Source organism: Sinocyclocheilus anshuiensis, unplaced genomic scaffold (assembly GCF_001515605.1).
Source record: "Sinocyclocheilus anshuiensis isolate Anshui unplaced genomic scaffold, SAMN03320099.WGS_v1.1 scaffold2085, whole genome shotgun sequence".
In the NCBI taxonomy this organism is placed as follows: Eukaryota; Metazoa; Chordata; class Actinopteri; order Cypriniformes; family Cyprinidae; genus Sinocyclocheilus; species Sinocyclocheilus anshuiensis.
The window spans coordinates 525,398-551,200 of NW_015554052.1; the positions used below are offsets into that span (position 1 = coordinate 525,398).

General features: G+C 34.8%; 1 protein-coding gene across 2 annotated transcripts in view; it reads left to right on the top strand.

The window, feature by feature from the left end:
- LOC107668478 (neuroplastin-like) overlaps positions 1-25,803 on the top strand; it is a 53,630-nt gene that overhangs the window by 7,902 nt on the left and 19,925 nt on the right. For both annotated transcript variants that reach the window (XM_016460350.1, XM_016460349.1), the window contains exons 2-4: positions 10,251-10,598; positions 17,254-17,431; positions 20,994-21,088. In XM_016460350.1, the coding sequence (XP_016315836.1) occupies positions 10,251-10,598; positions 17,254-17,431; positions 20,994-21,088 (621 nt within the window). The remainder of the gene's footprint in view (positions 1-10,250; positions 10,599-17,253; positions 17,432-20,993; positions 21,089-25,803) is intronic.

A 25,803-nucleotide genomic window follows, 5' to 3' on the forward strand; every position in this document is an offset into this window, starting at 1 on the left:
TCTAATTTAAGTGAACTTAAAACAATCTTCACATAAACCCATTATAATAAATGTCATATTTAGCTACCTGTGCCCCTCAGCAAGTAGGAAATATACAGAAATGTAATAGCTATCAAACGCTAAATTCTAAATGAAATCTAGATGAATCCTTAAAGCTCTTTTTATTTTGTTGTTTGATGAACAGCATCACAGCAGCTGGTGATGAGGTTATTCTGGCTGCTTTAATAGCTGCTGCCGCTGCTGAACATGACGTGGATCTGACACGCATCATAGTTTCTCATAACTCTTTACCTTTTCTGACTCACTTCAGCTCTTAAAGTCTCTATAATGAGCTGAGGAGTTGAATCCGGTGTGTTAGATGAGGGAGACAGTGCAGTTTGGAAAACCACTGCATTTCAGAGACATGTTCTTAAATCTGACTCATATATAACAAAGACTTACATGCATGCACAGTTTTAAGGCAGCTTTAATCGCCGTTTATGGTAACTTCAAGGCTTAACTGACGACATACCTATGATATTGCATGCTCGTAGTTTCTTTTGCGCTTTAATATGATATAGCGCTTTAAAATAATAATGCGCACGCCAGCGTGCTTTTGTGTGCATTTTAAGAGCACGTGCTGTTTATGGTAACTTCAAGGCTTAACTGACGACATACCTATGATACTGCATGCTCGTAGTTTCTTTTGCGCTTTAATATGATATAGCGCTTTAAAATAATAATGCGCACGCCAGCGTGCTTTTGTGTGCATTTTAAGAGCACGTGCTATGATCACAGAATAACGGCTGACAGGACAGGAAAATAGTTTTTTTACTGACATATGGCCTGACAGCATCTCATCTGTGAGATCCGAGTGCAGTTCACTGTTGTTCTACTGAAGCTCCTCATCGCCTGTAGCTTTTCCGCGCTCGTTTGACCCGTGCCTGGTCCAACCCTAGCTCCACCCCTGCGTTAAATATATTTAATGCTGTTAAACTGAAAAAAATTAATCACACGCTAATTTTGACAGCACTAAGACGTGTGTGTGTGTGTGTAAAAACTAGTAAAAATGACTACTGAAACTTTCACTAAAATTAAAATGAAAACAAAAAATATAAAAATTGTATTCAAAATGTTATCAAAAACTAAGTTTATCATTGATACTAAAATATCACTGCTCTGTGTGTGTATATATATATATATATATAATAGAGCAATTTTTTTATTTAAATACTATTTATCTCTGATATGTATCTATAGATTCAGACATTCTTTTATTAAGTTTCACAATGTTGTACAGTATGGTGTGTGTGTGTGTGTGTGTGTGAAGCTCTGCTTTGATTTATCCAGACATAAGGTCAGTGGCTCTCCTGGATAATCCAGCTATTGTTTGGTAAAGCCAGCTGAACAGATTCCAGACCCTCTGTAGGCACCATGAGCATGACTGGCTGCTTTCTCAGGGCTGAACTCTGGGACTCGAGCTCCTGCGGCCCACTCAAGACTTCATATTCAAATCATGTTATTAAAATACGCCTAGAATTAATTCAGTGTTTCCTGAGACCAGCTGAAAGCAATAATTCAGAACCCCAAAGGAACAAGCACCTCATGTAAAGTAGAGCTGCTAAGAGCGCATGATTCGTAGTTAGTTTTTAATAGCCAGGCATTTGACTGTTGTCAGCTTATTTTAGCCAAGAGAAGAGATGACCTGAGAGTAGGGATGGGTGATATGAGCTTAAAAGTATATCACAATAATTTCTGGTATTTATTGCGATAACGATATCAATGATGATAATTCAGAGAATCTTATGCATCCAGTAAGAGGCAAAAAAATCCTGTTTCTTTAAAGTAAAGTATTATCATTCCTATTTTTACCCTGATGTTGTGAGCATTACTGAGTACACACGTAATGTAATGACTGTTTAATTCAAATAACTCTTGTGCAGAAACACCACATATGCATCGCAGCACTGATGACGTTCCAGGAAATCCCTAATATGGACAAAGGTATCCAGTTATCGCTGAATAAAATGCAGAGAGAGAAATTTTAACTGAGGAAACTTGATGACAATAAACATACAATTGCGACAGTATATGGTTTATCTGTGTTATTCAAGCAAGCTTGGGTATTTTTATAAGGATAAAGTATATTTATAATGCAACGCTAATCAATTAGACTTTATCACTGTATACTATTTCTACCTCATTCTGTAGTATGAAACCACGTCTGATCACAAAGTTATTTCAAACACTCGACTGATGTTATGAAGTTAATTTGGAGAAAAAGCATGTCGATAAATGGTGTCTTTGTTTGTAAACAGGCTCATACACATGCAAAACTGTGTTACTGTAGTACATTTATTCAAGGCTCAGACCGATTTTTTTGTCGCACTGTACAGCCCTGACCAAACCAGTTCCAGACTGTAGACTGTAGCTCTTCGTTTAGTGATAAATAAACTCCTCCTCAATTTCACGACAGCTCTGCACGGTCGTACACAGAAATATGTCAACAACTAGGTTTTATCGTTATCGTGGGAAGACTAATTCTTATTGTGGGGAGAATTTTTACCGGTATATCGCAAATGATAAGATATCGCCCATCCCTACCTGCAGTCATCTTTTGAAATCACATGGCATGTTGAGCCGTGTATGAAAATGGCACATGCTGTTCTTTGCAGTCGCAGGGCATTAACTCCGAACGCTGAGATTTACCAAGAATTCATGTAACACCTGCACAAACTGCTAAGAGTTTCTTCCGCAGAAAAAAATGACTCATTCTTACCACCTGTGTTAGATACTCCATATGCAATTTACAACCGACGTTATTAGAAAGAAGATGAAGAAATCACAGCCTGTCGTGGAAGAGTCACTGCATCGTGACTCTAAAATCATGATATAAATGCACCACAGGATCACTGGTTATTGTTTAATATAGTAGACAGATTGACAAGCAGACTCTCATGACCCGTTCCACCTACTCAACACTCGTGTGTGTGGAAATGTGGCAGCGGTGGCTTGTGTTTTTGGGTCTGTGTGGTGTTTTATTGTCCTCCAGGGAGCCATAATTCCCACTGGAGAGGTGAAAAACTCAAGTGATCCCGTTAACACACTCAAGCTGCCAAATCCCACCGTTAAACGCCTTTTTTAAGTTGGCAGGTTGCAATGATTTGAGAATTAGCAGAGTTGCAATATTGAACAGTGTATTGAAACGGAATCGTCTTTAAAGGAATAGTTCACCCAAAAATGAACATTTGCTGAAAATGTGCTCACTCTCAGGCCATCTAAGATTAGGATGAGTTTGTTTCTTCATCAGATTTGGAGAAATGTAGCATTGCATCACTTGCTCAGCAGTGAATGGGTGCCGTCAGAATGAGAGTCCAAACAGCTGATAAAAACATCACAATAATCCACAAGTAATCCACAGCACTCCAGTGCATCAGTTAACATCTGGAGAAGAGAAAAGCTGAAAATGAAAATCCATCAAGACGTTTTTAACCATAATCCATAATAACGCTTCCTCCAGTGAAAAAGTGCATCTGCTCTGAGAGACGTAAAGCGATCAGTCAAAGTTTGTGTGTTTTTAAAGACAGCCGGATTGGAACTGGCATTGTCAGCCAGGTTTTGTCATTTTTGAATTCAAAATGAACCAGACGGTCTTTGACTAGTAAACTAGTGCTCTCTGTGCTCTCTTGTACCTTTGACAAGGGGATAAAGGGGTTAAATGCTCTTTGTGTGGAAAGTCAACATAAACATAGAAAGTCAAAGTAAAATAATTACACTGCATACAATGATGTTCTTGCTTTGTAATTTTTGTCTTGTTTTCCAATACAGTTATCTAAAATCATCCTTAAATTAATATGCATTTAGCAGTAGGACATTGCACTAGTATGGTCAAGGTCATTGGTTTGATTTCCAGGCAATGCATGAACTGATAAAGTGTAAACATTTAATGCAATGCAATCATATTGGATGAAAAATGTCTGTGAAATGCACACATGTAAATGCCTAAACGTAAATTTGCAAAGATGCAAAATGGCATCATAATTTTTGATGAATTCATCAAAATAAAGTGCACTTATGCTTAAAATAGGACAAAAATCTGCCAATGAAGTCAGAATAATAAACTTCATTTAAAATAGAAAACTATTTACCCAGTGGCAGATTTTTTTCTTATTTCTTATTTGTATCAGTTTCTCAGAAAACAAAATTATCTTATGTCATTTTGCATCTCAAGTAAATGCATCCTGATTTAAAAAAAAATATATATATACATATTTGTAATGGAAAACAAGACAAAAATATGAAAAGATTAAATAGAAAAATACAATTATGATTGGTAAAGATACTTTAAAATAATTTATTCTTGGCATGATTGTGTTTACATAAAATATTTACCAGAGCATTGTACACAAAACAAGTAATTACAAGAAAAGGAAATATACAATATAAAAATATTGATAATATAATTTATTGATAATAATAGTAAAATAAAATAGTATTTAAATAATGTGCTAAGTAATGAACAAAATACAAATCTAATATATATATATATATATATATATATATGAATGAACACAAAATGTCATAAAATACAACAAAAAAAAAATATCACAGCTGAATATTCAGGGTCACACAAGAAAGTCTGATCTATTTGTTTGAGCATCAAGACCAGCCTGAGACGTCAACGCTGCTCAACCAATGGTGTGAGTTTGGGGCGGGAATTACTGTATCTGTTCAACTGGGGTGTTTGGGAAACCTCTTTTTATCATTGCATTATTTTTGCAGTACTATTCTGTGACGCCGGTGGCACAGAAATGCATCGCTCCACTTTCATTTGTCGGATCTGAATCCCAATTGGACTGGTTTTATCCCAGTCTCTGTTTGTTTCTGAGTTCTCACATCTGCTGCCCTCCCTTCACATGCTATGTTACCTGCAGCTCATCTCACTATTAATGAATGAATCTGATTGTAGGAATGAAGATGTAAACAGTGTGTAGCTTGCATATATAAAGCCTGGAGCCGTTACTGACTGTGCTTCGCTCATGAGAGCAGCAACAGATATCTGCAGGACTGTAAATGGCTTCGCTTCATTCTTGCTGCATGCTTCTATTATTAGAACTGACACGAGGAGAGCAGAACTGTGGCTTTGTAGTTATTTTTTCCAGAAGGGAATCCAGTAGCTCTTAATGGACTGGCTTTATGGGATGGTTTGTGTTTGTCATTCGGTCAGTGTTGTCTGTAATAGAAGCAGAAAGCCACACTGTAATCTCAGTCTGATGGAAAGGCAGTAGTTATTGTGGAGTGAATATGTCTATGAACCATGTCTAATCTGGCCTCATAAACAATTCACGGTATAAAGGCGCTCTTCTGAGTATAAATAGCCCACGAGTTGCTGTGACAGCCGTGGCATTGAAGGTGTTTTCAAGGCATAGTTGAGTCACAAATGAAGATTCTGTCATCGTTTCATCACCTTTGTTCTTTGGTGGAACTCGGAATAAGAGCTTTTGGGCTTCTTTTATGATACGATTATTTGGTTTCTGGTTTCAATGCATGTAAAATCTCGGCATGAACATTCTGCTGAACGTCTCATTTTGAGAAAATAAAAGTAAACGATGACAGAATATAAATTTTTGGTTGAATTTAAGTTGTGAGCTGCAACTTTTGAGATGCTAATTCCAGCATTAATCCTATCGAAGGCCGATATGCTCATATCTTTGGCTTATAGTTGACGTGTCCTGTGGTGTGACATGCTATACTTGATCTAAAACCGTTTTAAATAGCATTTCTTCTTGCAATTATTATACATTCTGCTTTTCTGACCTCATATTAATTGAAATATTTGTGCTTTTAATTCATTTGTCACACTGCAGAACCATTTCAAATGAGCTAGTGAGGACTGTTAGAAATGAAGGGAACTTCAAAGAAATTGTACATGTAATATTCATATAAATATTATGCTGATTAATGCAAAATGACATAAGATATTAAATCTTATTTTTTTGAGAAATGATCCTTAAAATGAGGGGAAAATCCACCAATAGTGTCAGGAAAAATTGTTAATTCATAGTTCTTTTCTCATTTTAAGCATAAAGTCAGATTCAGATTCTCTGAAAACAAGACTTTTTGCCATTTTGCATCAAGTAAATGTATCTTGATTTAAAAATGTTTAGATATTCGCAAAAGATATTTGCAAAAGATAGAAAATCAATACAATTACGCTTGTTAAAGGTATCTTCAATTCAATTTGAAAGTACTTTCTTGGCATGACTGTGTTTACATATAATATATGTGTTTATATATAATATAATATACACAAAAGTTAGAAGAAAAAATAAAAAATTTGAATTAAAAAATAAAATAAAATAGTATTAAAATAAAGGGCTAAGTAATTAATAAAATAAGATAAAAATATTATATATTATTTATTTATTTATATATTATTTTATATTATGTGTGTGTGAATATAAAATTAAATAAACATTTATCAAGACATTATTAGAAAAACAAAAATCTGATGAAGAAACACACTCATCCTAATCTCGGATGGCCTGAGGATGAGAACATTTTCAGCAAATGTACATTTCTGGGTAAAATATTCCTTTAAATGTAATTGCATGGTCTTTTTGGGTTTTAACTGAGACGTATGAACATGCAGAAGTAGCATCATGGGTGTAAGTTAATTTCCCTGATAGGTGCTGATTGAAAAGCCTCAATGAATGCATGTCATTATGCACCGCTGTACACACCATCCAGATGTTTCTGTTCCCGGAAAGGCTTGTGGAGAATCGCGCTCCAGTAGAGAAGGTGTGAAAGCCCAATCTGTTCGTTAGGGTGGCTGAAAACTCCAGACACGGATGTCTTTATTCCAAGAGAATATAATTATGGTTCACATGATCGTGCCTCAGGCAGGGAATTCAACTAAGTGAAAATTGTGTCTTTTCATAGCTCGCTCCACACACACACACACACACACACTCTCGGCACATAGCTTTTCCAGAAGCTTCCCTGCTCTCTCACACACACACACACACACACACACACACACACACACACACACACACACACACACACACACACACACACACACACACACACACACACACACACACACACACACACACACACACACACACACACACACACACACACCCATCGGCTTCCTTCAGAGTCTCTCTGCTGTTTCTGAACACCTGAACGCTCATTGACATCAATACAAGTCATTCACAATAAGACCAGGAACATGCATTAAGTGTGCACATTGACCTTACATTTCCTCGGTCCGTGAATGTCAAAGGCTGAAAAGAAGCTAGTGAGGCGTTTCTGTCTTTTAGTAGTGTCATTTTCCTGAACACTGACAAACAAACATACTGAGCTTGATTCCTCTTTTATTTGTGTATAAGAATGATGATTAAAAGACAGCTTAGGCGCCCTCTGAGCGCCGGTTCATTTGTCATCCTGAGATTATATGACAAAACCACCTCAGTCTCCTTGAATGACCTGCCAGAGTGTTTCCTTTGCCAGTTTCTTGAGTGTAAAATTAGAAAATTATTTTCCAGATATCCTTTTAGATACAGATAAAGAACCCTGATAGGGCTGTGTGATGAAGTCGGTAAGATTTTTAAATGTTTTTAATTCTCTTCTGCTCACTAGGGCTGCATTTATTTGATTAAAAATGCAATAAAAATATGAAATATTATTACAATTTAAAATAGCTGTTTTCTATGTGAATATCTGTTAAACTGTCATTTATTTCTGTGATGCGCAGCTGAATTTTCAGCATCATTACTCCAGTCTTCAGTGTCACATGATCTTCAGAAATCATTCTAATATGCTGATTTGCTGCTCAAGAAACATTTCTGATTATTATCAATGTTGAAAACAGTTGTGCTGCACAATATTTCTGTGGAAACCGTGATGCGTTTTATTTTTCAGGATTCACAGATGAATAGAAAGTTCCGAAGAACAGCATTTATTTGAAATGGAAATCTTTTGTTACATTATAAATATCTTTACTGTCACTTTTGATCAATTTAATGCGTCCTTACTGAATGAAAGCATTAATTTCTGGTAGTGTATATTATATTACATCATGCATATTAGATAAATCACCCAGCCCTGACACATTCTGACATGTTTTATTGATATTTGGCTGTGAGTTCCAGCTCGGTCCAAATGCGAGTCTACTGTAGATCATGAGATGCATCGTGAGCTCGCGGCGCTCTGGGATGATTGAGTCCCCATCTTGAGCATCTGGAGGCAAGCCTAGCGTCACAGGCAGCATTCATCACACACCAAAGTTAAACTGAACCGTAGTTTAGAAACTATAAGCACCGTCATCATGTCAATGCGATACTTCATATCTGTACCCAGAGGAAAGAACAATCAGTAGTTGATTCTTCTAGAACACAGTAATGCGGTTTTCTGTATCTTACTGAAGTCTCCTGCTTCTCAGATGTTTCTCCTGAGAAAAAGACCCCAGTGAGATCTATTCACGTTTATATAAAAGTGAAATACTCTGACAGGAGGACTTTAGGAGGAACATCCGAGACAGTCAGATATGCAACCTCACGTTTTCTTGTTTTCATGTAGATTCTGTTTGAAGGTTATTGTGTGTAGAGATGCAAGCGAATCTCCTCCAGACTGTGTGTGACTAAGGTTACATGTTTGTGGCTGACGCCACCTGTGCATTACTCAGCTCTGACATCTCACGGATGCATGTGACAAGCTGATAGTGCTACGATAAATAGGAACGATGTAAAACCAGTCGCAAGTAGATCTGATGTGAGATGCAAGCATATTTCTTTTCTCCACGCCCGTGGAATTCACCTTTCCGTGGGCTCAGTCTCTTACCGTGAGAGCCGTAATGCTGTAAACTCCAGCAAACCTTCATGAATCATTTCATTTACAGGCTCGGTAATCCGTTACAATAATAACTTCATCTCGAAGGGCATCATCTCTTCATATCTCACTGTTTCCTGAGATAAATGGGGATGCGCTGATGTTATTGCCATCTGGATCTGTGCAAAATACCTTTTCTTAAGCGCACAAAATATCAAGACTCACAATTGTCTTGTTTTCTGGGAAAAAAATCTTAACATCCTTAATACAAGATGCATTTATTAGAGAATATATCTTGAATTAAGTATTTTTCCTTCCTCATTGACAAATGAGGTTAGAAAAAAATCTAAGTCGAATTTAAGTAGAAACTTAATTCAAGATATATTCTCTAAAGGCAAGAAAGCTAGCGATTAGTTTACACAATTTTTGTTTCTCGAGTAAATTCCTATTTTTTAGGATTGTTAGATGTTTTTCCTAGAAAATATTGGTAAAGACAAAAATGCTGGTTAAGAAAAATATTATTATTATTTTGCAGTGCTGCCAGAAAACAATTTCGTCAGGCAAAACTTGTAAATGAAAAATGATCTTAAAGTAAAAGCATTTATTCTACATAACTATTTATCTGTATTTTCAGGTTTGCTTTCCTAGTAAATTACTGTTTTTAGGAATTTTGGGAAGTTTTTTTTAAAGAAAAGCATATTGGTAACGACAAAAATGCTGGTTAAGAAAATAATAATAATTATTATTATTATTTTGCAATGTTGCCAGAAAATTTGGCTGCCAGAAAATGTTTTACACAATTTTGTTTCTCAAGTTAATTCCTGTTTTTAAGGATTTTTAGATGGTTTTTAATGGAAATCCATCCATCCATCCAATATTCCTTTTAGTGCAAATGTTTTTCTCTTCTTGTCTTTCTTTTTATGATATATCTAAGATATTGGTAAGATGGTTAATTTAGGATGTAAAATCCAGTGTGTAGAAATAGTACAGTAGCCTTTATGGAAACATATGAGAATGAGTTTAAGAGGGAAAGTTCACTCAAAAATGAACGTTCTGCCATCATTTACTCAAACCTGCATGCTGTTATTCTTTAAAGTGTTTTCTTACAGCATAACTGTGAGTAAATAATGACCAAATGTTTAATTTCGCTTGAACTATCCCTTTACAATAGTCAAAGATGGTCCTATTTCAATGTGATATCAAATGAGGGTCCATTAACCTGTTTCTGACTGATGCTCTTTTATTCTGACTTCTACTATTTTCCAACTGTTTTCCACTCATTTCTGATTTGTGGCTCGTTTCTTCTTGATTTGCATTTGGATCATTCTTCTTTTGTGTTTTCCAACTGATCGGACGCTTTGGTTTTCTCTCGCACACCCCTCTTCTCCCCGTTTCCTTCACACTTGTTCACCTCATGGCTCCCTCTTCCTCTCCAGCTGGGTTTGTGAAGTCGCCAATGTCAGAGATAAAGCTCACAGGAGACGCCTTTGAGCTGTACTGCGATGTGGTGGGTAACCCCGTGCCGGAGATCCAGTGGTGGTATGCCGATATTAACAGGGCGGACTCCTTCAAGCAGCTGTGGGATGGCGCACGCAAGCGGCGGGTGTCCATCAACACGGCGTTCGGTGCCAACGGTGTGAGCGTTCTGGCCATCGCCCGCCTCACGCTGGAGGACGCCGGGATCTATGAGTGCAGGGCCAGCAACGACCCGCGCCGCAACGACCTCCGCCAAAACCCAGCCATCACCTGGATCCGAACGCAAGCCACCATATCCGTGCTGCAGAGTGAGTGCTCTATGTACTGTAGTAGCTAGATGCTCAAACACACACTAGTGTCCCCCTGCGTCCCTCGTGCAGAAACAGCTACGGACTAGGGCTGGGTGGCGTGATTCTGATTACCTGTGATGCAGTTCAATTTTAAATTGGGAGCAATTTAGTTTTGACATCTCGTTCTGCATGCAACCATATGGATATTGAATTCAGCTGATGTGCATCGTGTTTGTGTGTGTATCAGGCTACCCGGTCTCATGGCAAAAACATACCTGGGTGCACTTTTACGCGAGACGCGAAATACGTACCAATAAGTACATATCACTGCAGTTCCCAAAATAAATTAACACTAGAGGCAGTAAAACTCCGACACCTTTTATTCCTTTTCACACAAATTTACAGCGTTTCGATTAAACAAAACAGTTCAAATCTGCGTATAAGGAAGTTCACATGGCACGGTTGCATCAACAAATGCGCTTTTATATCAGTTTTGCATTTGTTAACACTATCGGGTAGGTTTAGGGTTGGGTTTGGTGTAGGGCATATTTCCAACGCGATAAAGCATTAACATTTAGCGTCAGTCCCTGGATATTTGAATTGTGAACTGCCGCAATACGTACCTGAAGCAACGTGATAGAAACAGCAGTACGTACCTATATCAACGTAATAAAAACGTGCCAGGGTTGACGTATTGAACCCGTGTTTTCGCACCTCTCAGTGGACATTTCTCTTTGAAACTGCGGCGAAACGTGCAGTAAGTTACGTTAAACGGTGCTGCAGAAAAGTACCCAGAGGTACGTATTTTTATGAGAACAGGTTGGTATCAGGGTTGTGGAACTGAACTGAGAATGTGTTTAATGAATGATGCACAAAATCTGATTCAATTCCTGAATTTGAATTAAGGAACTTCAATTTTGAAGTTTGTCAACTTTCTGTGTGGGCTTGTTCAACCCTTTTGCGTCAATTTATTTAAGGCACATAGAGGACAAAAACATAAATGGTCCTAAAAATATTAAATATTATATAATATTATAGTTCTTTACAGCTTTCACTGACATTGACACTAACAGTTTTTTTTTTTACCTTTAAAAAAAAAAAGAAGCATTTAACCCTTTAAATGCCAGTTTGCATAATGCAACTGTTGTTTTTTTATAAACAAACACACAAATAATTAATTTCTATATACTAAATGCTTTATTGTGGTGGGATTATTACAGTTTTGGATAAATCAATGATTATAAACTACATTAATTGTGATGCTTTATTATTTTTTTTGTGCCATAAAAAAAATAAAAACATTCACACAGACATATAAAAAAAAAAGATTAAATAGTAAACGATTTGAAGCTTTGTCATTTTTATTAACAGAGAATGCATGGTTTTATGCTTAAATGGCATTGGGATTAAATATTGCAGTTTAAATGGGTTTTACTGGGAACATTTTTTTGTCCTCGAGGTCCTGAGTGTAACTATTTTTTTGCACCTGGTGTAAAATAGATTTATGAAAGAAAATAAGGGTGAAATATTAAAATTCCAGTAAAATGGCTGAATTTATGCTGTTTGCATTAACAGACAAAATGATTAATAACAAAACAAAAACTAATATCCTAGGGATGCACATGTTGATCAAAAATCTTGATGTTTGAAGGTTTCAGAGGCCTTTAAGACAGACATATTTATGGAACAGGCTGGAACAACACTTAATTTCCCAGAATGCATCACTTGTGTAGAATTTCTTTGAATTATAATTCGGTAATTCCTCCTCTTGTCATTCCAATTCAAATTCCGGTATATTTTTTGCCAGTTCAATTTGAATTCTCGCTCATTAATTGAAACAAATCACCACTGAATCAATTCGAATCAATTCTTTCATTCTGACCTTTGCACAACCCTGGTGTATTTCAACAGTTTTATGATTTCATACATTGCACATCCACTCATATATAGAGTGCATTTCTGTTTTATGATATCTGCATATTCGTTTGTTATGAGTATAATCTGATATTGTAGCATGAATGAGAAAAGAATCAAATGAGGTGAAGCACCTTTCATTTGTAAAGTATTTAAAAAATCCAAAGAAATTCCAAAAATAGATATTACCACATGATTATGCAATACATAAAGCATTTTGGCAGCAAAAATAACTAAATAACATTTTCCATGCCACCCAGCCCTGCTACAAACAAAAATAAAACAAAACCCATATTATGTTCATTTGAGTTCATTTTTGGAATTGTATTGATTCCTCTTGTATTTTTATTATGGTTTGAACTTGGTGTGTCCAAATGTCCCCCTTTCCTTCAGGCAGACTTTGAGGATTCCCACTGAATTCAATAGTCCTTCAGCCCCTTTCCTCTCCTAATGCCTTTGAGCCTCTTGTTGTGGATGACCACAAACCCAGACAAATCCCTGCTCTCTGTCTGCCTCTCCTCCTCCTCCTCTTCCTCACTCCTTCCTCCCTCACCCTATACATGCCGCCCATCCCGGCTGTTTCTGTTTCCTGTGTTGCTTCCTGTTTCCTGTTTTGCTTGGGTTCTTTATTTTTATTTCATACGGACATGATTTAGTCTGTTCGTTTTGCATTGCGTGGGTCGTTTTATTTACTTCAAAGCTTGCCTTTGTGTGCCCTGTGCAGAGCGTAAAGCCTAACGGCGCTTTGAAGTCATGCCGTGTTTTTTCTGTGCATTTTGTCCTTGGAAAAGGGTGGATGAGACCAGAAAGAAGACACAAGGAAAAGGGGTCATTTCAGTTAAACGGGCAATCCCTTATCTCAATACCCCGAAAAAAATCACAATCTTATCTCTGTTATAAAACTGCCCCGTTTGCGTCTGCCGCCGGAGAATGACCTTGTGCCTTCTTTGCATTTAATGTTTGCCTGTGATTCAGTAATGACATGATATTCCACCCGCTAACATGAAGCCAAGCAGTCGGGTCTTAACTGAACTTCAGGGATTCCTGTCCATCAAGAGCTTGCTAAATTAAGACAAATGCAGGTGTACAAACATGATATATTCTGTCATTACTGAGAGTCTGTGATTTCATATTATATACATGTGATACGGCATCATCACATGCATATAACAGGCTATACATGCTGAAGCGTATAGTTTGTCAACAGGACAGCGTCTAGATTGATGGTGGTCTTGTCGAGCTTCTCGTGTGTAGAGGCTGTAGACTGTAGTGCAAATGTTAATGTTAATATTTATTAGGGATGCACCGATGTATCGGCCGATAAAAGCAAATATCTGCAGTACTGGCCATTGGCCGATGATCTGATTATATACTGTCAATCCTTTACATCAAAAGGTGCAGAATTTAGGGCTGTCAAAGTTAATGCAATATCACTTACAGTGAAGTACAGTTAATGCAGGGTTTATTTGACCTTATGAATCACCTGTAGTTCAATCCTGGGTTGCCAGATGTGCAGTTTTTCCCTCACCAAACATTATTTTTAATGCACCTCCTGTCCGGTAATCACAGAGCTTTGTGCGTTTGTTACTTCTGATATGAAACTAAGTCTCAGCTCTCAAATTCTGTCCATTTTATCACAAAAATCAAGCAATAAATGCTGTTTTGTCAGTCTTTAATGTGGTGTGACATTGCTGTAGTGCGACTCTCTTCCACTTTAATACAAGGTATAATGCGAAATAAACATGCATGAACATCAGATGGTGTTGAAATACAGTACAACCTTGCAAAGCCTATCATGTTTCATGTAATCACTCAATCAGTGTTTCAGCCACAGAAAGACGTCAATAAACCAGCTTGTGATCAATATGTCACTTAATGTTGCAATTACCTCAGGAAAGTTATCTGGTGTTCACAAATTATTACTTACAGGTTATTACTGTTAATTATATATGCATGCATGAATAAATCTAAAAGTTCTGAAAACCGCCTTATGTGCAATTGAGTTGAGTACAAACATTTCAGTTGTATTTGAGTGTGATTATTATATCCAGTGTTGGGTAAGTCACTCTAAAAAAAAAATAAAGTAACTAATTACTAGCTACTAATTAGATCTTCAACAGTGTAATTACGAATTACTCTTTCCAAAAAGTATTGCATTACTTATTACTAATTACTTTCTAAATCCCATGTCAACCTCGACCAGTTGAATAATTCAAGGATAGACATGAAACTGCTCTTTTAATCCTTTCAAATAAATTCTATAAAATTGCATAAATTCTTTTTGAACTATCCAAAGGGAGAAGTTTACATTAAAAACATACATTTTAAGGTTGTTTGATATAGAATTGTTCTGTAGGCTTTACATCAGAAGTAGCTGTAATTAAATGACAGACAAATGAAGAGTAATCTCTCACTTAAGGGAAAAGTAATTAAATTACAGTAATTAATTACTTAATAATGCATTGCACCAAAACTGATTATATCAGATAATAAATAGCATTTGAATAGTTTGGGGCCCATTGTTAAGTTTAACCTTTAATATTATAGTAATATACCAAATGAGAGGGATCCCTGTATTGTTTACAGCATTAGTTGGAAGATTTTTTTTTTCTTTAGCAAATCCAAACTGTCAGTATCCATTTGGGCAGATGTAATAATCGGCTCAATAATCGGCTCTTGGGATCGGTGCATCACTAATATGCATATTTTCACCCCAAACTTCCCTTCACAGTTTTCCGTGATCATTGGCTGATGATTGTGAGCAGGACCGACTCATTAAACTCCCTCCTCTTAGCAGGTGTCCTCCAGATGACCTTCAGCAGGATCTCCAGGCGTTCTGTAGCCGTGCAGACTGAGATTTTCTGGTTGTGTGTAGGTGAGAGTATAGGCGATCGAGAGAGAGCTAGCAGTAGCGTTCCCCTCGGCTAAACCAAACTGCAGGAGGAGGTGTAAGGAATGCTAATTGGAGTTTCTGGCGGCACACGGATCATCCCGTGCCTCTCCCAGCGGAGCAGGAATAATATCTGGAGGTTTACTGTACAAGCCAATCACAGAGTGATTATGCCTCGCCCTGCTTTTTCCAACTGGGTGCTGCGGTTGCTACGGTAGAGATTCACACACATGGACACCTCGCTCATTTGATTAAAGTCTGTATGTTTAGATTAAAAAGCTAGGATAGAAAGTAGTGACATTTTTGTTATTTGAGCCCATAGTAGTCCCAGAAAAAAATCTGTCCTGATTTTGAGGGAAAATCTATAGAATGTATTTGAATATTTAAATAGCTAATATAGTAAAATGTGTCAAATGGAGAAAAATTCCCTCCAAAAATATTTAGAACTAAATTTAAGAATTTGAATTGCATATACATTTTCCATCTATTTGGATTACATAGTTTTAACATAAACAAACAAACAAACAGATCAGATTTCTGTATAGTACTAATAAACCGAATGTGTTTTAAATACACATTAACCAGATTAATATATATTTATCATCAATAAATCCAATTTGATTCAAACTCGCACATATAAGTTGTTACACAACTAATCATATTTAGCCATGTTTACTTTGTAACTGATTAAATTTAATTGTTTTCACAATGAACAGATTTACGCTGATTCTTAAGCAATTTGAAAATATGATTACTTAAATCAAATCAAATAGATGCAAATAGTTGATAATAAACTATGCTATGATTTATTGAGTTTGTTTATGTTAAAACCATGTATGGATGGGAATTTTATATGCAATTCAAATACATAAATCTTAAATTTAGGCCATTTTTGAGTGCTTTATTGATAGCTAAAAGCATCATCAGTTTGACCGTAATATTTCATAAATAAACGTGAATGACATGCATTTCAATTCTGTAAAAATCTACATGTGCAGATTTTTTATTTTGACCAGCTCTTAGACAATATTGAAACCGTAAAGCATTACTGGATATCAATTATGGCCACTGATATATATGCCAAGAGAAGACAAGCTGAACCGAAACAGAACCGTTATTAGAAGCTTTGCAGCTTGCACTTGAAATGAAGTTGAACTGGATTTAATGGAAACTGGATGATTTCGCTGTAAAAGCGGTCTTGTGCACAATTGATGAGGCTCATATTGTGGCCAGAACACAACTGCATGTTCACTTTTGAGTCTTGATCGTCTGCAGGTGCAAATTCAGTGTCTAATTTATGATTTGTGTCAAAATAGAAGAAATTGCGACCCATGTTTGTCCCATTTCAGGCATTCCTTAAGGCAAGTATGGAGAGGTATATGTGCTCTTAAAGAGATAGTTCACCCATAAATGAACATTCATCATTTACATGTCTTTTGAAACCTGCGTGACACTTCTGTGGAAAACAAATTTATATAAAGCCGATTGTCCGGTGTATCGCATGCTATGGCTTAAAATGCACGAGTTTTGTGGACTTTTTTTTGGAGCTTGACAGTCATTGTTTCCAGTCCAAAAGCAACTCTTTTTGTGTTTCTCAGAAGAGAGAAAGGTTTGAAACGACATGAGGGTGAGTAAATGATGACAGGATCTTCATCTTCGGGTGAACTTTCTCTTTAAGCATCAAGACAATCTATAAAGGGACATATGTTAAACTTGACACTATTTGATGTGCAACTGTAATGTTTTTATTCGTGTTGTCTCCGTTCTCCACACAGGAACACATTCAGGAAGGTCTGAAGGAAACATGAATATCCATTAAGATCGTAATGTTTTATTCTCTAATTGTCCAGGACTTTGTCTTCGTTTCAGAGCCACGGATCAATGCTTCGGATCAGGAGATTTTGCAGCCTAAAAGCGGCCAGGAGTTGCCCATCACTCTTCAATGTAACCTCACTAACTCGCACAGCACCCACCGGGAGACCTTCTGGATGAAGAACGGACTGGAGATTGCCAACACCAGGACTGAGCACAGACACACCAAGTTCAAGTGAGATTTCAGCTCTTTGCTTTGGGTTCATCGGTGCTTCTCATTTTTGTTTTTGTTTTTTCTCTCTATTGCATCTGTGACATGCTGTCAGTTACCACAGATTAATCATTTCTGCTCGTGCCTCAGATTATAAAAACGATCAGGAAACATGTTGATAGATTAAGAAAGCCCAGTAGTTCAGCAGGCAGCACGTCATCTGTGTTCCAGGCAATCTGCTAATCTGCACTGCACTGCTTAGTCCGGCTGACAGGTGGATGAAGCTCAGGAAAATGTGTCGTATTTCACCCCAAAATCAAATGAATGAATGAAGCATGTATAACACAAATGGGTAACAGAAGAAATTATATTGTGCCTTTGCAAAATAATGCAATAATTTGTAATATATTTTTAAATTAGATTTGTATGTATATATACTGTATATATATATATTTTTTTTTATTTTATATATATTTTTTATTCCCATTATCTTTTAAATATATTTAAATATTTAAGTGACTTCATAATAGTGTGTTGCACTAAATTTTATTTATACTGTTTTTAATTAAAAAAATATTGACAGCACAATATTGACAATATTTAAAATGTATTTTGTTTGCAAACGATGCTGGTTATTTTCTACTTTTGACATGGTATTAATTAATTTTTTAACCAAAAATGCAAGTTATTTTCTCTTTTTTTTTTTTTTATAGGAAACTTGCTTTTTACAATAAAACTGAAATGTGACTTGTTTATAAGACGTCTTCATTTCAAGCAATGTGTGCTTTGATTTCAATTGTTCAAAATATTCAACAAATAACCATCAATAGTTAGTTTCCTTAAATTATTTTAAAATCACAAAGATAAGAAATGCACTCTTTCATTAGAAAAAATATCCCACCGTTAATAGCTGAGTATATTTACACTACAAACCTTTAATAAACTATGAGGGCAAAAATAATAAATAAATACATACATGCATAAATAAAATAAAATAATCGTTCATAAAATATATATTAAATATAATAATAATAAATTTTATTAGATAATTTTATTATTCAATTATTTATTATGATAATCATGGCATGAAAATGTCAAAATGCAAAAATCTGCAGTTCTTAAAACAGACTTCATTTTCATTTAAACAAAATGTAATTTATATATTTAATTCTTTTTATTTGAGAATCTAATTTCTCAGTGTCTTTTCTTTATTTATTTTAGGGTGAAATGCAACCTGTCCAATTCACTCCAGTATCGTAGCAATTTCAGAAGAAGCTTTGCCTCAAATTATATTTCATATACCCGTGAAGTCTGTAATATCAAGCTCTTTTAGAAACTCTGAGGACAGTCCGGATGTTCAAGCACGAAATCTCTTTAGTGACACGTCTGATCAGAGCGAAACCCCCCAGCAGAGCTTTGGCTGAGAGTGATGTGGCGCGAGGCGATCTGCTGTCAGACTGCATGTCACAGGCTCCAGAGAGAGCAGACAGCACTGCGCCGGCAGCTCTAGCACTGCGTAATCAAGCCAAAATACATCTCCACACAACCGGCCACCTGAAAAATGCTTTCTGAAAATGCTGTTATAATAGGTCGCTCTCGCTGATGATTAATAATGCTTCACTGATTAATATCGGCTCTTAAAGCAATAGCGCACACAAAAATGATTCCATGTCGTTTCAAACCTTATTTATCAGTTGCTCTTTTCTATACAAGTTTCTAGTGAAAATGTCTGTTAAACTCCAAAAAATATATATTTATGTATGTATATGGAAAAGAAGCCTTCTGAAGTCATATATGCAACGTGTGATAAAAAGACAAAATGTTATAAAAGACCATTTTTCTCCATTCTCCAATCCATATATTCAGGATTAGTGGCATTTAGTAAATTGTGCATCCCCTTTTTAATATGAATGCAAGTTTCCTATGGAAGCTTGTTTCTGTCACAGGGTCAAAAAACTATTAAAAAGGTAATTACGACTTATCTTAAAATTCTGATTTTTTTTCATGCAATTCTGAGTTTACATCTCATAATTGTCACATTTCTGAGAAAAAAGTCAGAATTGAGAGATATAAATGCATATTTGGGAGATTGCAAGAAAAAAAGTCAGAATTGAGAGATAAAAAGTCGCATTTACCTTTTTTATTTTTTATTTCATGATGTAAACGAAAGTCAGTTAACTCAGTATTCTGATTTTAAAAAGTCGGAATTGGGAGAAAGAAAGTCAGAATTCTGAATTCATAATTTTTTTTATCAGAATTGTGCAAAAAAACAGAATTGTGAGATATAAACAGAATTACGAGATATAAATGCATATTTGGGAGATATGAACTTGCAAATGCGAGAAAAAAGTCAGAATTACGAGAAAAAAGTCACATTTCATGATGGAAACAAAAAAGTCAAAATTGCAAGATGTAAACTCAGAAATCTGATTTTAAACAGTCTGAATAGAATCGAATAGAATTTTAATAGAATAGAATAGAAATTCGGAATTGCATGAAAGAAAATCAGAATTCTGATTTTATATCTCACAATTGCGACTTTTTTATCAGAATTGCTATAAAGTCAAAATGGCAAGATGTAAACTCAGAATTCTGATTTGAAACAGTCTGAATAGAATAGAATAGAATAGAATAGAATAGAATAGAATAGAAACTCGGAATTGTGAGAAAGAAAATCAGAATTCTGAATTTATATCTCACAATTCCGACTTTTTTTATCAGAATTGCGATAAAGTCCAAATTGCAAGATGTAAACTCAGAAATCTGATTTTAAACAGTCTGAATAGAATCTAGTAGAATTTGAATAGAATAGAATAGAATAGAATAGAATAGAATAGAATAGAATAGAATAGAATAGAATAGAATAGAATAGAATAGAATAGAATAGAATAGAATAGAATAGAATAGAATAGAATAGAAACTCGGAATTGCGTGAAAGAAAATCTGAATTCTGAATTTATATCTCACAATTGTGACTTTTTTTATCAGAATTGCGATAAAGTCAGAATTGCAAGATGTAAATTCAGAATTCTGATTTAAAAAAGTCAGAATTGTGAGAAAGAAAGTCAGAATTCTGAATTAGTATCTCGTTATTCTGACTTTTTTCCCTCAGAATTCCAAGAGAGAGAAAAAAAAGACAGAATTGTGGAGATAAAGTCAAAATGATCTGTTTTATTTTGTATTCCGTGGCAGAAACGGGCTTCCATAGATGTCAGAGTTTTGGTGGGAAGATTATCTGTGAATAATGTTTCTGTTCCTGCATTCAACAGTAGAGCCTGATGCTTGCAACGCCAAAGTCATGGGTTTGATTTCCAGGGAATGCATGAAATGATGTAATGTAAACATGTAAAGCTATTAGCCAAATGCATAAATGTAAACGTTCCTCACACAAAGATACTATACGGCTTCAGGAGACTTGAAATATTGTGCAATCAGTATGAGCTTGTATGGGAGAAACAGAACAGGTTTGCAGTGACATGAGGGGGCGTAAATAAAGGTATTTTCAGCATTTGGTGAACTGTTCTTTTTGGTTTTGTAGAGATGCTCCAGTTTGGAGTTGGCAGTGATTGTGTTTCTTGTTTTGTAGGTTAAGTAAACCCAGGACAGATGATTCGGGTGAATACATGTGCGTTTACACCTTTAAGTCGGCTCCCAATGCCAATGCTTCCATTGAGGTCAAAGGTAAGAAATCCTTTCACAAAACTCATTAACATACTGTTACCAGCATCCAGAGGAGACCTAGCCTGTGTTATAATTACGTATTGTTTGGAGTGTAATTAGTCTCTCTTCACTTCAAAATATACTCACTCAAGAGCCGGATGCGTCTCATTAGCGTTTGTCCGCGCGGATAGCTGCTGTCACTCATAATCAGGACGGCCATCCGGCTTGGACTTCATAACGAGTCAAACGTGCTGCTGCGACTGTATGTTTCAGACTGTAAATGAAAAGGACTCAAAAGAGGAAAGAAAATGTGAGACAAACGACACTCTTACTGCTTTTTTGTAATTCTTGTGTTCCTTAATGGTGTTTCTCATTAGATTCTCATTATTGTAATACAGTAAGTTTTTATATTAAAAATTAAATAGTATGAATTTTAACCTGATATAAATATAAATGTAATATAAATAAATTTAAAATGTATTTTAAATTAAATAAGCATAAATTAGTAAATGACAAATATATATACAATATTTTGCATATTACAAAAATGATTTATTAATTATAAATGATAAATCATTTATTAATTTGTTTGTTTATTTATGCTATTACAGTAAAAATTTTAAATTTTTACAATTTTGATTTTATTTTTAAGAAAGCATAAATGAGTACCTGACAGATCAATACATCATTGTTTTTTTGCATATTACAAAAATAGATATTTTCACAGTAAACATTGTAATAGTTTTATTTATAAAAATGTAATTTTTTTTTTATTTAATTTAATTTAAATAAGCATGTGACAAATATACCATTGTTTTTTGCATATTACAATTTGATTATTTATTATATTACAGTAAAAAAAAACTCATATCATGATTGTTATTTTTTAATTTAATAATCTTTAAATGTAAAAAATTATTTTAATTTAAATAAGCATTAATTAATATCTGACAATAACATATTTTTTTGCATATTACAATTTGATTATTTATTATATCACAGTAAAAAACCCTAATATCATGATTTTTTTTTTTTATTTAATAATATTTAAATTTAGATTAATTTTAATTTAAGCATAAATTAATATCTGGCAATACCATTGTTTTTTTGCATATTACAATTTGATTATTTATTATATTACAGTAAAAAAAACCTCTAATATCATGATTTTTATTTTTTAATTGAACAATTTCTAAATTAAAAATAATTTTAATTTAAAAAAGCATACATTAATATAGTATTGACAACTGACAAATAAATATAGTATTGTTTTGTTGTTGTTGTTGTTGTTGTTGTTGTTTGCATATCACAAAAATTAGATTTATTTATTTCTATTTTGTGGTGAAATATGATCCAGGCATGTCCTTGCCTCATTTGGAGGTTCTGCTCATTTTCTGGACAGTGGAATCTACAGATGACACGAATAATGTTTGTATGTATATGAAGTGGATTGTGATCTCCACTAAAACCCCTGAGACCCGACTCAGTCTGAGCTTGCCTGCGTGTTCCTCGCAGTTAAGCCAATTTGTTTTGACACGGCCGTCAGACGCACTGAGCATGCCCGGACCATTATGTCAAGGCTCTCGTTAAGTGTTGCCTGGTTACGTAACACGATGATGTCGCTGTTTGCCCCGAGTCTGTTAGATAACAGCATTCAGCTCCGTTCTGCTAGAAACACGCGATGAAGAAGCTTCCTGACGTATTGTTCCTGTCCTGTCTGTATCTCTTTACATGCATCTTTACTGGAGCCACAAGACACTTTAATTCAGGAATCTACGCTGAAGTTGTTTTAGGTTTTTTTTTTATGCTACATAGTATTTTGGTGAATATTTTATAGTGTCTAATTATTTATTTAATAAATAATTAGACATATCATTTTTTATTAATTAAATAATTATTATTTATTTTGCAAAGACAGAAAAAGGAAGAAATTATTAAATGAAAATGACCAGGGCACATTTTACCACATAATCAAGTGAACAAAAATAAGTTGTTATATTTTGTAATTAAAAATAAGTCATTATTTCTATTTAATAATTCATTTATTATTATTAATATTTTTTTTTTTTGCAAAAAGAAAATGACACCTGTCATTGCTGAAAAAGGATATATTGCAACATATAATTATTTAATATAAATTATTATTTTTAATTATAAAATTAATTACAACTGTTTTAGGACTATTACAATTATTTGTAATTTCCATTTTTCTCAAATGTGATTCTTGTTTGATTTTCATTACCTTAATATAGTCATTTTTACTGTAATGTTTTTTAAACATCAGTACATCCAAATACTATCATGTTCAAATACTGTACAATTTAAATAATATTTTCTTAAATTTTCTTTATTACACTAATAAGAATGAGATTTTCTGCATTAAGATAATTCAAATGTGAGGCAAAAAAAAAAGATGTATATATATATATATATATATATATATATATATATATATATATATATATATATATATATATATATATATATATATATATATATATATATATATATATATATATATATATATATATATATATATATATATATATATATATATATATATATATATATTTGTGTGTGTGTGTGTGTGTTATATTTTCATATATTTTCATATGTTTTCAATATATTTCTAATTCTGTTCTCAAATGTGATTTTCATTAGAAACAAATTCATTTTCACTGTAAATATACAATATTTTTCATACAATATACATCAAATACTAATGTATCATATAAATAGTTTACAATTTAAATATATAATTTACACAAATAACTAATCAGATGTTTTGCATTAAGGTAATTCAATTTAATTTAAATGTGTTATTAGTCATGAAAATAATGTGTTATTTAAAAAAAAATGTAATGGTCCTAAAAATAGGCTTCATATTCTTTAAGCAAAATACAATGTCTTGTTTGTTTCTTGTGCTGAAATATGACCTGCACATGATTGATTTGAGATTCACCCGACACTAAAAAAAGAGTCCTGAAGCCCAGTGACATGAGCCAAAGATATCCCGTCTTCAATATCAGATGAATATGAGGTTCTGTCGTCCAGTGGGAGTCGTTCAGGTTGAACGTGGCCCATCATGCAGTCTGTCTGTTCACCCTCAACCACTCCAGTCTTTGGCTCTATCTCTCTCTCTCGGTGTCTCTCTAGCTGTCTCTCTCTCTTTCTCTCTCTCTCTCTCTGTGTGTGTGTGTGTGTTATAAAACACTGTCTCTTTCAACTATACCTGCTCAGAGCTTCTCTTCACCTGCCATCCATCCCATTATGAAAATGCACTCATCTTGCCCCATTTACTGTCATATATGATTTATATGATTGTATAAAGCAGTTTCCCAACCCTGTTCCTGGGGGCACATATATACAACATTTATTTATCATTATTTTTTAAATTAAACACACCCGATTCAGCTCATCAGCTGGTTAGTAGAGACACCAAGACCAGGGCCGGATTTACGCATAGGCATTCTAGGCACGTGCTCTCTCTCTCTGTGTCTCTCTCTCTCTCTCACACACACACACACACTGAGGGAACAGATGGAGGTTCATGCGGTGGGTTGGGTCTGGATTAAGGCTCTGGATTCACTCCCAGTGTTTCTAATGGCAGGAGTTTACAGTCCACTATCATAATCTGCCCTGCGCATGCATGTTTCAAGCGTTACACTCCCAAGTCTTTTAAAACAGCAATATATTGTGATGTTTGTGCACCATAATCAGAGATCGCTCTTCCATATGGTGGCGTAATCGAATTAAATCACGTCAGGTGCGGTAAAACCCAGCCTGCACCTTTACGTGTGTTTATATTTAGTAAGGCATTATTAAGGAAGGATGTCGGTGCGCCATCTGTCGTGCGCGTGAGTCACTTTTACTCCATACATTCGCCCTGCATGAATTCCTGTCTCGATTCTGCTGTATATATTCCATCTGTCGCAGATTGCATTGGGGTTTGGGTTACACTAGCTCTTTCCTTTCAAGGCAAATGAGACGCCCTGCAAATAGCAGCGTAGAGCAGGTATCCCGACACCGTTACTGATCTCTGCCCGGCATTGATCACTCACTTCCGCAGGCGATCAGGGCTTGAAAGAGGACCAGACGATGGGATGGAAAAGAGGGAGAAAGAGACCCTTGTGATCGGAAAGATGCTGTGAGTGAGGATAATGCTGAGCTCACTGTCGCTTTTCAGAATATAATGTCTTATTTTGGGTCACATTTCACCACTAAATCAAATTAGCAAAAATAAGTTATATTTCATGTTTTCATAATTATTATTTATATTCATGGAAATAATTCAGTATTCAGTTATATATGTATTATATATATTAATTATGTATGCTCTATATATTATATATCTACAGTATATAGAGCATACATAATTAATATATATAATACATATATAACTGAGTCTCAGAGATGCTTTTCTATCATCTATTTTCTATTTACATCTATTTTTAGAACTGTTAAGATCTTTTTTAGTTTACGTTTTTTATTTTCATATGACTCTCATTAGAAACAGAAAGTAATACATTCATTTTCACTTAAAAATACACTGTTTTTTACAATCCAATATGAATATTACATTTATTATATACAGTATAAATGAAGTGGTGTTTGTGATTGGAAGGAGGCCGATTTATTGTGTCTCAGAGAGTGTGGATAATGCCGTGCTAAGCTCCACATCACTTTTCTGCCTGTGACACTCACACACACACACACACACGCACGCACACGCACAC